Below are 12,609 nucleotides of genomic sequence, written 5' to 3'. Positions count from 1 at the left end.
CAGCCTAGAGAGGCTTCAGTGTCAACCGAGAATTCGGGATTGTATGAAAAGTATAATTAAAATCCTAAAAAGCTGAGCAAGGCCCTCCCTGGGGGAAAATCACTTACCATGTGCTCCTGAGAGCTTCAGAGACTGTGGTCTTGTACATGAAGTAGTAGACATGCATTTCATTCCCAGGTGTCTGCTCCCTGGTCCCCAGCTCCTCTCTGTGTGCATTACCGATAGAGACCTGGATCTCACTTACCTAAGAAGTGTGTGTGTGGGCAGACAGGGTTTGTCAGAAGACCGTGGGAAACAGTGGGGACTTTGTGTCTGAGCGGCCCTGAACAGAAAAGATACTATCTAGAAGCAGAAAGAACCATGGTCCATCACTTTATCTGAGTGCCTGAAGATTGAAGTCCGCGTCTTGGCCAGCTGTGATGACAAAAGCCCCCACACGGGTCCCTTTTACCTATTAGCTGTACCCAAGATCGCAGACCCCAAGCTCCACAGCTTCTCTCTTGAGTTTCATATAGATACTCAGCTGGGGTAAATGGAAATAGGCCCATTGACAACGGCTGGGGATCTGGCCCCATTGACTCCATTACAGGGTTGTGTCTCCAGCCCTACCTTATTCAGCGTAATGATTAACAATCTCCCAAAAACGCTGAGTGCAGGAAGCACTGGCTTGTTCTGCAGATGACTGCCCCATGGGTAAAAACAGAAACCAGGAAATAGCTTAAGAGTGAATTAATGAAGCACTTAGGGAAACTGAGGAATGGGGAAACGTGGAGCTTTACATTTTCAGTTCTCAAAACTGAAGGAAAGCTATTTTGTGAAAGGAAAACTAGAAAAGATTGTAAACTGTCTGTCTCTGGACAGCATATCAATATAATTACCCTACAAATTCCTGCCTGTGACATTTGCTGGCAAGTGGCCAGGAAGGATTCCGTTGATTTACCTTTGCATTTATCTACAATATTTTCAGTCCACTTACTTGTATTTCCAGAACCACCTGGGGTATGGATAAGAAAATTAATACTATATAAGTGCGTTGATAAGACAAATCTTTGAGTGCGGGTGTCAAGCATTTAGTTCAGTATCAGAAATGAACCTAGGGAAATGAGAGTCAGCCCAAGCCCAGGCATTATCTATGTCGTGAGGTTCTTCCTCACAACCGCTTTGTGTGTAATGCAGCTAGCTGCTGGTGAAATGCCTGTGGCATTCAGAATGCAATGATTGGACTTATCCTTTCGGGCAAAAGTCATAGTAAACAGGGAAGACACAAGACACTACACAAAAAATAACGAAGAATGCTGGGAACTCAGTGAACCCCCTCCCCCAGTTCAAAGTCTTTGTCCTCCAGACGTTCCTCCAGGTGTTGAGTTCAGGGGCAGAGAGAGGCCAAGTGTTGATGTCACTTCCCCTCTTTTATACGTTCTTCCAGCTTGCTGGAAAAATCTTTGCTCTGAGGTGGGCAGGCTGTGAGTCTTTGGCTAGCTGTTCTTCATATTCATTTTGGCCTTCTTTGCTGTGAGTTGGGTTAGTCCAACAGCGTTATTAAATTAAACATCATCTGCTGCAGAGAACGAATGAGTCGATAAGGTATCACATGATTGTCACACTGGTTAGATTGCGGGGGAGAGGGGGCATTTGTCATATTGGTTAACATCAGTGTGGCAAAATCATAACAATTGATGTGAGAGATGCCATGTCAGGTACTGTTAGAGAGGTTATAATGTGCTAAGTCAGATGGCAATGCTCATGTCCATGTGTTATGTCTGTAATGGACGTTATGGACATATCTGATGTGCCTGTCCTTCAAACTGTACTGTGTAACACACCCAGACAGAGGCGGCAGGAGAATAGCTGCTTAATGGCCCATCAAAACCTTTACAGAAGAAAAGGGCCCAGGGAGAAGCTAAAGGCAGAGCTGAAGAGTTACCAGGATTGGCCCATGAGACTCTGGACTCCATTTTAGTTCTTGTAACATTCCACAAGGCCGCATGGCCAGGGACAGAGGGTATATAAGACCAAACCATAGAAGCCATTTTGTTTCTGTTCCTGTTCAGCTATAGACACACACCTGCCTCTGGATCAATTGATTTTGCAACTGAACCAAAGGACTTAGACCCATCCAGGTGTTAGATGTGTACCAGAGGAACTGTACAAGTCTGCAACTCCAAAATTCTCCCAGAGACATGATGTATATGGACTTACAATCATCTGTATGTATCTGATTTGCTTTGACCCTTTAACATTTCTCTTATGGTTTATTTCTTTCTGTTTACAATAAACCTTTAGTTTAGTTACTAAAGGATTGGCTGGCAGCGTGGTATTTTAGATAAGATCCAAACTCATATTGCTCTGGTGCTGTGGCTGACCCTTTGGGGTCAGAGGGAACCTTTTTAGTAAAGAGCAGAGAGTTTAAATAACTGGTCTCTTTGCTGGACCTAGTGGCTGATTTGGGAGCCAGGAACTAGAATGCAGTAAAGGGGGCTGTGTGCATTTTGTGGACTGGCTTCTTGATATCCAGTGTGGGGAAATCAGAAGCAGTTTGTGGCAGGTTGGAAAGTCTGATCCTAGTGTCACTCACCAGTGCTGGGAGAATCTGCTCTCCTTTTGCAGCCTGCCCTGATCTTGGCATTCTCAGGTGGCTACTCTGGGCACGGACGGGTCACAATGATCACCAGACGATGTGATTAGAATCGATATTCACTATCAGCCTGTTGACACAGTGATAGGACTTGGTACCTGGCAAATTATTATGATTACTGTATATGTTTGTATTACTGTAACATTTAAAAGCCAGGGCCCCATTGTGCCAGGCGCTATACACAGGCATAACAAAGAGACGGGGCCTGTCCCAAAGCCCTTTCAAGCTAAACATAAGACTTTGAGCAATGGGTAGATTCAACAAATAAGCCAAGAAAGTGCAAGGAAACAATGAGACAATACTAGTCAGCATGAAAAACGCACACAGCAAACCAGCTGCTTCAGCCAACTAGACAGATTCAGAGGGCGAGATTTTCCCAAGTGGTTGGTGATTTTCAGGCTGACTGACTTTTAATGAGACTTTTAGGCCTTGACTTCAAAGGGCAGATTTACTGCTTCTGCTGTTATAACTCCCTGCACTGGGGACGCTCTTATGCTGGTAGAACAGAGACATTTTTCCGTTTAGCTTAAACGCCTTCCCAAGTGACGTACACTAAACAGAAAAAAAGCCACACTCCTGGCAGAATGAGAGTGTCCACACCGGAGTCACACCAGAATAATTCTAGGGGTTTAAATTCACACCTTGGGTTATACCAAAAAACTTTCGCATGAGGACAAGGCCTTCGGCTTCTATGTGCCCATGTCACTTTTCAAATGGGACTGAGTCTCATAAATCACTCAGGTGCTTCTGAAAATTTTACTCAATGGGGTCTGGCCCCATTGACTCCAAAGGAGCGATGGCCAATTCACACCAGCTGCAGAGAATGGAGAGACAGCTGATTTGCCCCAGTGAGGGAATCTGGTCCTTTAATGTCTGTAAAATGCTCAGATGCCAAAGTGAAGGAGGAGCACAGAGGGAACTAGACAGATAGAACCGGATTCAGTATAATTTTATTTTTGTTCTATGAATGTCAAGAAGGGAGGTGCCTCGTTCCTTGTGGGTGAAAGCTCAGGAGTGTTGAGCTGTCCCCGAGTCTGTCTCCTTCGTTGTGGGTGCTGTGACTGGTGGCAATGACACGCGTGGGTGGTTGGTTTATGGGGACAGAACGTGGGACTCGTGGATGGAAAAGCACGAAACTTCCCTGCTGAACTCCAAGGCCCTGTCTGCTGGCGCAGACAGCAGCAAGCTCATCCGACACGACACCAAACACTAGACGGTTTTTTTCCCTTCTGCCTCCAGAGCTTTGTTCAGAACCCGCTGGGTATCGTCAGCTATGGCGGCCAAACACTTCCGCAGCAGACAGTACGTGGTAACCATGGCAACCCCTCCTGAGATCACGGCACCAAATACTGGGAAGCGCTTCCAAGAATATTCCGTTATCATCATGGCGGCACCCACCGAATCCGACAGTAGCTTCAGGGCCGTCATTCGGGTTGTTCGCCAGGACTTCATCTCGGCCGTCAGCTCCACAACGGGCTTCCCAACCTGCCGAGCGAGAGCAGAGAGGGACCCGTCATCCAGGCCGAAGCTGCTGTAATATCTGAACAGGCGTTTCCTGAAGAGGAAGAAGGTGCACAAGAACGCGACGCCGGGCACAGGAATGGCAGCCAGGAGACATGAGAAAAGGGCTGCTTTCCACAGCTCCCTCTTCAGGGCGGCTTTTTTCTGGCTGATGACGGGTGAGGAGACACCCGGCAGGCTGAGCAGGAAAGCGTGTCTCTTCAGGCTCTGGAGTTCCTTCTGCAAAGTCTGCCGCAGGAGGGGAAAATCGTAGCGGTTGGGTTCCCAGCTGGACACCATAAAAACCTGCGGCTGGCGCACCCCTTCAGCTTCCAGGCCTCTCTTGCAGTCCTCCCTGATCTGCTGCAGGATCTTCTCCTCGTTGTAGCTGGAGGCACGTTGCCTCCTGGAAGCGTCCAGGTCCATGTCGGCTTTGGAGCGCACAAAGTAGAACCTCTTCCCCATTCTCTGGTTCTCACGGACCAGGCTGGCGTGGCCGGAGCGGAAGCGCTGGGAGCCGACGATGATGAAGAACTCGAATCGGCTCAAACGCAGCTGCTCACAGTAGGTGTCTGGAGGGAAATTGGATGCCCCCACCCCTGGCATGTCCCAGAGCGTGACACCCAGAAGAATAGGATCTTGATAAGCCATCGGCTCCGCATTGGAATCTAGGATCCCGGTTTCAGCAGCACCTTCATCCCCAGCACATAGACCCAGCATGGCGTTGATGAGGGAGGATTTCCCAGAGCCCGACTCCCCCGTGACGGCGATGTTGAGGGGGTGGTTGTTAAATGACTCCAGCATTTTCTCCCGCACTTCAGAAATTGCTTCTGCCAGGTTCCCCTGACGGACAGCAGCTTTGAACCCATCAGCGGCCATGGTGCGCAATCCGCTGCAGAGAAGAAGAAACATTTCAGCTCCTAGTTAATGTCGCTTCCGGAAAATACTACGCTAACGGCGCATGGCTTATGGCAGCAACGTCCAGCACTGGAAAGTTAGGAACAGGCACATTTATGGTTGCCCGTGCAACCTGGATCCTGCCCCTTGCGTATCTGGCCCATGTGCTGAATGAGGCAGGGGCACTGTGGAGAAAATAGAGTTATTTGCTTTTAATCACTATTTATTATTAGTACTAGAGTAGTGGATAGTCGTAGCACCCGTTGTGCCGGGCGCTGCGCAGACCCAGACAGAGCTCTGGACTCCCGTTGTGCCGGGCACGGCGCAGACACACAGGTCAGAATTGTCACAAAATCTCAGCTCCCTTGGAGACCCCGAAATAAGCGGGGAGACGTTCAAGGGGTCCCAGCACACTGCTCCCTGACCAGGACAAAGTATCAGCTGTGACTTCGCAGCCCAGTGCCCAGACCAGCCCTCCCTCGACACGCCTTCTAGGCCCCGGGAACGACGGGGAGCCCTGCAGCTGCTCTGCCTCGCACCGAAGGCCTGGAAGGAATACGGAGAGCACATGGTTCTCGACCCCATCCCGGCTCCACGCACAGGAACAGAGGAAACCGGAATCAGGGCCCGGCTACTGCAGACAGACGCCCGCAGAGAGTCTGAGGAACCAGAGCTGGTCACAATGTTTGCAGCTAAAACTCTTGTAGGTGAAAAATGCAGATTCAGCGATTGCGAAGCCAGAAGTGGCTCGTTGGCTCATCTAATCTGACCACCCGCGTCACACCGGCCAGAGACCTGCCCCGGCCTCAATTCCTGCAGGAAGTTCTCTGCTTCGCAGCCGTCCCACATGCAGCCCCAAACTGCAGCTGCGAGAAAGCTCCAGGGACGTGCAAAGGAGCCGAGGGAAGGAGGCCCAGGGGAATCTCTGACCTTCAGCGGCTGGGCTGGGCTGGGCTGGGCGGGGCGGGGGTGGATGGTTGCAGGAAGGGGAAGCAATATGTGCGCACACGGAGCACCCGCTTCCCTCCCGAACTTCTCAGCTGCTCTGTCTCCTGCTGTGCGCGCCCAGCTCTGTCTTCCCTACAGCCTCTTTGTGTGTCTCTCTCTTTCCTCCTTCCCTCTTCTCCCTCGCTGCCTCTCCCACGGCCCCCCTTTCCTGGAACAGCTGGCTCGAAAGTGAAAGTAGCAGCTGCTGACAAGCAAGGCATGGCCCCTCCCCAGGGCTGGCTGGGTGTGGGATGGGGAAGGACAGACCAGGGGACAGGGGACAGACCGTAGCCAGGGGGACACAGCCTGAATGTCGCCAGGCAGTCAGGGGGTGACAGTGTGTAGTTATAACACACGCACACACACAGACAACAGGGCTCATCATACCCAGCAGGGGGAGCACACACACACACACACACACACACACACACAGCAGATCTCATCCCAGGCAGCAGGGCCACACACACACTCTGGAGCTTTAGGACAAGGCTGGGCTGTGTCTCCATGAGGAGCACAGGTGTGGTGAGAACCTGTGTGAGTTTATGGGTGTGGCGCCCAGCGTACACGAGGCAGGCTGCAGCTCTGACACAGGTTGGCCCTTGGAGCTCACCTCTAAGCGCTCCGATGTTAAAGCAAACACGCACCTTTCTTCCACACGGAAACTAACCTTTGACTTGCTTGGAAGTGGTCAGGTTGCTCTCGCTTTCCATTTCCTCACAACTCTCAAAGCCAGTCACAGGACGCACCCCTATCCCCCCCCGGCTGACTTTTCCTCCCCCTCTTTGAAGCCTTGGTTCAGCAAAGCATTTCAGGCTGTAAGCGGGTCTGAAATGACCCCCCCTTGCTGAGCCAGCTGGGGGGTTGCGGTGGGGGGGGCAGCACTGTACTTGCAGGAGCACACCTACGTGCTCAGCATGACCGCGCTGCTTTGCCCAAATGGTCCCTTTGGCCAGTGCTGGGTGACAAATCACGGCAGCGTTCATTGCAGGGGAACGGGATGTTTCCCCCTGATTGTGTGACAAATAATGGCAGCAGAACGTGCCTAGCCTGGGCTGGTGAACGAGTCGCTCTGGTCTGAACAGAACCGGGCACGTGGCAGAGTCTGGGGAGACGTGTTTGTGTCTGGAAGTGAGGCTCTGTGCAAAGGCCCCAGGCCAGATTTGACCCTCTTCTCCTGGTGTTTGCAGAGCTCGTCAACATGCATTTTGGAGTCTCTTGTTTTGTTCAGTGCAGGCAAGCGCTGCAATCACTGGGAGCTGGAGGAGACCTTGACAGGCTGCAGAGCGCAGGGTAGCTGGGGAGGCGGCAGCAGGGATGGGCTGCAGGACAAGTACAGTGCCCCCTTCCCCCCCAGCCCCCGTGACAGGTGAGTGAACACACGCAGAGGCAGCTCTGGGTTCCAGGTCAGCACTGACCAGTGACAACAGCTGTGAGTGGGGGCGGGGAAGCGAGAAGAGGCAGGCAAAGGACGCTGCCCAATGTACTCCAGGGTGGGTGGGGGGTTTTGTTCATGGGTTTGTGCTTATGAATCCTGCGTGTGCTGTTTTCCCAAACCAGTGCTGAGTTAGTCCCGTTCATTAAAAGGTTTTTCTTTCTACACCCAGACTCTATGCTAGCGGGAGGGAAGTATTGCCCTATGGGGTGCCCAGGGGTGGGGTGTGATTTCCCAAGTGACTGGGTGGGGGCTCGAGCCGGTTTTGTGTTGTATTGTTGAAAGGAACCCCTAGATCAGGGGTTCCCAATATTTTTGGCTCAAGGGCCGCAGATATCATTTTTACAACCCTGAAGGGCCACCAGCCTCCACCAGCAGCCTCCCCACCCCACTGCAGCCAGACAGGAGTGTCCCTGGCTGCAGCAAGGAAACCGCATGCGGCATGTAGCCCCGTGCACTCCATGTGGGTCCCAAGGCTGTTGCTCTCTTATGCAGCCAGGGGGATGGGAGATCAGTGCTCCCCTCCCTTGGCTCCAGCAGGGACCCAGTGCCTATGGACCCAGGCAGAGCCCTTTGCCCTGCTATCTGCTACAGCCAGCAGGAAGGGAGCCGTGGGCCACTTTGAAAGCCCCAGTAGGACACTTTTGGACCTCGGGCCACAGGCTGGGAACCACTGTCCTAGATATTGAACCCAGGCCTTGTTGCTGCCGACTCGGACTGGCAGAAGGGTTACAGGCTTGCATAACTTGGAGCCCATGAGCAGCAACCTCACTGAAGTCTTGTGTTTAAAGTGATGCTAAAGAGTTTTGTTATGGTGCTGGGGATTAGCAGTGTTAACCGACAGCACTCCCTGCCACTGGGAATCGGTGGGGTTAACCTGCGGGACTCCCTGCCACTGGGAATCGGTGGGGTTAACCTGCGAGACTCCCTGCCACTGGGAATCGGTGGGGTTAACCTGCGAGACTCCCTGCCACTGGGAATCGGTGGGGTTAACCTGCAGGACTCCCTGCCACTGGGAATTGGTGGGGTTAACCTGCGAGACTCCCTGCCACTCAGTTTCTCTCTCTGACCATTGCTGTCATGATCTACACAGAGGCTTAATCAAGTTATACATGAATTTATTACTATATCTGCAAGAGCAGCAATGATAAAGCAACAAGCGCAGTAATTCCTGAAATAGTAGAAATGCAGTGGCATTAGCTATAGATTAGAGAGCATTTAGCTCCTATTTCCAACTTGTCAGAATACTTGCCACTTTAAGAGAATTGTGGGGCCAGCGTCTTAAAGTGGCAATACCTTTCGTAGCCTGCCACCGAAAATGGGAACACGTCCGCAGTTTTTCGGCGGCGGGTATCCTAGAAATTTCTTAAAGTGGCAATGTCAGTGTCCCCACAGGGAAAGGGCAGCGCTGAAATGTACTGATGCTGCGCCGCCGAAAATGGGCAGAGTGGCTGAAATATTTGGTGGAGAGCATTGTATGGCCCCTTCAAAGTAGAGGTTTTGCGATTTTGGCCCCTCACTGTGAGCGAGTTTGACAACCCTGCATTAGAGAGCATTTAGCTCCTATATCCAACTTGTCGCAATATGCTGGGTTGCCGAACTCCTGACACACGCTGTGGAGATCACGATATGATTAAATTGCTCCTCGGATCACATGATGCAAAACACGGCGTTGTTACAGCCGATATGTGAGTGTTGCCGACTCCTGTGACTGTCACAACTACTGGTCTTTCCCTTTAAAGCTTCCTGGAGTCATGTCATCATGGGAGACACTCAGCTTTCATTAAAGGAAAGATGAAGCTTCTAACCCTAGTTTTCAGTGGCTGTGGAGAACAGCAGGAAAAGGTGTCCCAAGAGACCCCAGAAACTGGAGGCAAATGAAAAAAAAATTTTTTTTTTTTTAAATCTCATGCTGTTGAGTGGCCTGAATCGTGATTTTTGAATGCTCACGTGACCATTCCTGGGAAATGCTTGCTGTAGCATCCTCATCAGTCGGATAGCACACAGCCATCAGCTGCCGTTCTTCAATTCAAAGGCATTGTTTAAAAGGTGCGCAGTCTGCTTTAGATAATGGCTGGACGATCATGCAGACCAGGTATTAAAGAGAGAGCACCTGACAGCAAGGTTGGTTGCTACATTGATTTACATCCACTGAGGATCTGGGTGAATTTTCTTGGTCTTCCTGCATTAGACACATTGTTTTGGCTAACCTAAGAAGTCCAACAGAAAGCTTAGAAACCCGACGCACTGCAGGAAATTAAAAAATGAAAATGCAGCTTCCTTTTTGCCTGATTTTTATAATTTGGGCACGTTTGTCATGCCCCAGTCTGCAACCGGGACTGGGTCTCTCATTCATAAACAGGTCTGCAGATCTGATTAAACTTTTCCCGTCTTCCTCAAAAGCGACCTTCCGAACTCTTTCGGCATCTTCAACTACTTCATCCAGAAACTTCAGCAGCATGAAGTAGGTGGTTAGAAGAGAGATTCCCGCAGTTACAATAGAACCAAGCACTGGTAGATTTGCAGTTAATCTAGGTAAACCTTCCTGATTCTTTAGCAGCCATTTGATTACAACATCTCTGGTTATTTCATTTGCCTCAGGAGATATGATAACAGCCTTCAGCTTTTCTATCGGCTTCCCAGCCTGCCTGGCCAGATTGGCCAAGGAGCCGTCATCTAGGCCGAAGTGCTTGTAGAAGGCAATCATGGATCCTAGCAGGATGCTAATATCAGAAGCAAGAGAGAGCTGCGGGACAGGAATGACATTGACTAAAGCCGATACCAGGGATATTAGCCATATCAGCTTCTGCAGAGCAGCTTTCTTCCCTTGTATGATTTCTGCAGACAGGTTTGGCAGACTGAGCAGAAACGCAAGTCTCTGCAGACTTGGGAGATCATTCTGCAAAGCCTTGACCAGGCCAGGAGCATCGTACTTGGTGAAATCACAGTTGGAGAGAAGGAAAATCTCTGGGTTGCTCATCCCTGCCTTTAGCAGGTGTTCCCTGCAGTCCATCCTGAGTCTCTGCAGGACACGCTCCTCACTGAATGTTTTAGGGTGATCCCTTTGTTCATTGCGCAAGTCTTCACACACCTTCAGCCATTTCCCCAGCTCCCCAGCAGATGGCAGCAGAGGGCTCCTTGCCCATCTAGAGCAGGTGGTGATCCTGAGCTCCCGACCCCCTCACGGCTTCAGACCCAGGGGTGACATCGACGCAAATGAATGAATAAATAAATAGCCACCCCCCGGCGATAATCCAAAAATAGCACCATCCTGGAAAACAGACGGCATGAGTGGGAGTCCAGCTGTGCACCAGGCTGCCAACATCTGTCTGAGCTATAGGGATGGTGCTCCCAGAGCCCGGATGCTGTGTGAGTCCCCAGAACAGGGTCAGTGGAAAGCAGAGCCGCTCACTACCCCGAATGCAAATACGCCGCTGAAGAACCACTCCCCCCACCCCTGCTTGGGGGCAGATGGGGCCTTTAGGAGAGAAAAGGGAACACAGTGTGTGTGGCCCATTCAGCCTGCGACCCCACTGCTCAGCACACTCCCCTCCCCCAGCCAGGATAAGAACCCAGGAGTCCTGACTCCCAGCCTCTTCCCACAGCCTTCTCTAACCCACTAGACCCCGCTTCCCTCCCAGAGCCCGGGATAGAGCCCAGGATTCCTGGCTCCCAGCCCCCCCCTGCTCTAACGATAGAGAATCCCCACCATGTGAAAAGTCTAATTATACAGAGGCTGCACAGAGCCCATTGGAGGCCCGTAACCACATACAGACCCCCGCACCATGGCAGGGTTGTACCCACATTTCCACAGCACCCTCAGCTTTCCAAGCCTGCAGCCTGACCATGTCCGGGTTGCAAACAGGCAGCTCCATAAACCCCCACTTCCCAGCACTGATTTCCTCCCCCACTGGCTGCTTTCACCCAGGCACAAAACTCTGGATCGGCGCAGCCCCAGCCCATTCTCTCCCCAGCCTCTTACACTCCCCTTGTATGGGGGGGAGGGGCAAAGTCCCTGACATGCCGTGTCCCTAGGGCTGCCAGTGGGAAAATACTGATGGGAGCGGTGGGGAAATATTTTTAGTTGAATTTCTCTAGTTTCAGCTTCCAACCTCTGGATCTTTGTCTTTGTCTAACCACGTCAAAGAGTCAGTCCTCTGATATCACCCATCATCTCCCCACGTAGCTGCTAACAGACCATGATCAAGCCAACTCTTACCCTTCTCTTGGATACACTAAACCCATCCTGCTTGTTTGGTCTTTCCGTGTAAGGCAGGATTTCCGTGCCACGAACTATCCTTGTAGCACTTTTTTTGGAACCCTCTCCAACTTTTCAACATCCCTTTTGGACGTATGGACACCAGAACGGACCCAGTATTCCAGCAGGGACTCTAACTGGAGCTGCATCTGAAATCTACCTGGAAAATCTACCTGCAGCTGAAATCTACCTGGTGTCTGACAGCTCCTTTGTTCTGGGACACACGTTCCCAGCTGTGTGCAACAGTTATGTTGGGCTCTTTCCATTGCATAGTGCTGTTGTGATACCAGCGAGGTACCAAAATCTCAAGCGAGAGATGCCCAAAAAGCTGCAGGAAGAGACGTGTGTTAAATGTACCTTTATTTAACCATAAATCTGTTTCCACAAGCGCGGTGATTGTAAACCCGAAGACAACAAATACAGAGATTAGTGAATTAAGGTAAACATGGATACGCGCCGGCTATTGGGTGTGGAATCTAACAGGTTATTAAATTAAACATCATCTGCTGCAGGGAATGAATGAGTCAATAAAGCATCACATGATCACCAGACCATGTGACTAGAATCGCTATTTGCTAGCAGTCAGCTGACACAGCGAGAGCACTCGGTATCTAGCAAATTATTATGACTACTGTGATTTGCTTGTATTACGGTAATATTTAGAAGCCAGGACCCCACTGTGCTAGGCGCTGTACAAAGGCATAACAAAGAGACGGGCCCTGCCCCAAAGACCTTTCAAGCTAAACATAAGACTTTCAGCAATGGGTACATTCAACAAATAGACCAAGAAAGTGCAAGGAAAGAATGAGACGATACTGGTCAGCATGAAAAACGCACACAGCAAACCAGCTGCCTCAGCATTGCAGTAAATGCAGCTGAACAGATTCAGAGGGTGAGATT

General features: G+C 50.8%; 1 protein-coding gene across 1 annotated transcript; it reads right to left on the bottom strand.

Moving 5' to 3' along the window:
* Positions 1-3,844: 3,844 nt before the first annotated feature.
* Positions 3,845-5,047, bottom strand: LOC137151440 (interferon-inducible GTPase 5-like). Its single transcript, XM_067545703.1, has one exon. It carries the CDS (start codon positions 5,045-5,047, stop codon positions 3,845-3,847), a length of 1,203 nt encoding a protein of 400 aa, XP_067401804.1.
* Between the last annotated feature and the right edge of the window lie 7,562 nt (positions 5,048-12,609).

Source organism: Emydura macquarii, unplaced genomic scaffold (genome assembly GCF_026122565.2).
Source record: "Emydura macquarii macquarii isolate MOO-44397 ecotype Brisbane River unplaced genomic scaffold, CSIRO-AGI_Emac_v2 contig_1062, whole genome shotgun sequence".
Taxonomy (NCBI): Eukaryota; Metazoa; Chordata; order Testudines; family Chelidae; genus Emydura; species Emydura macquarii.
This window is presented reverse-complemented; position numbering and strand designations above follow the sequence as displayed.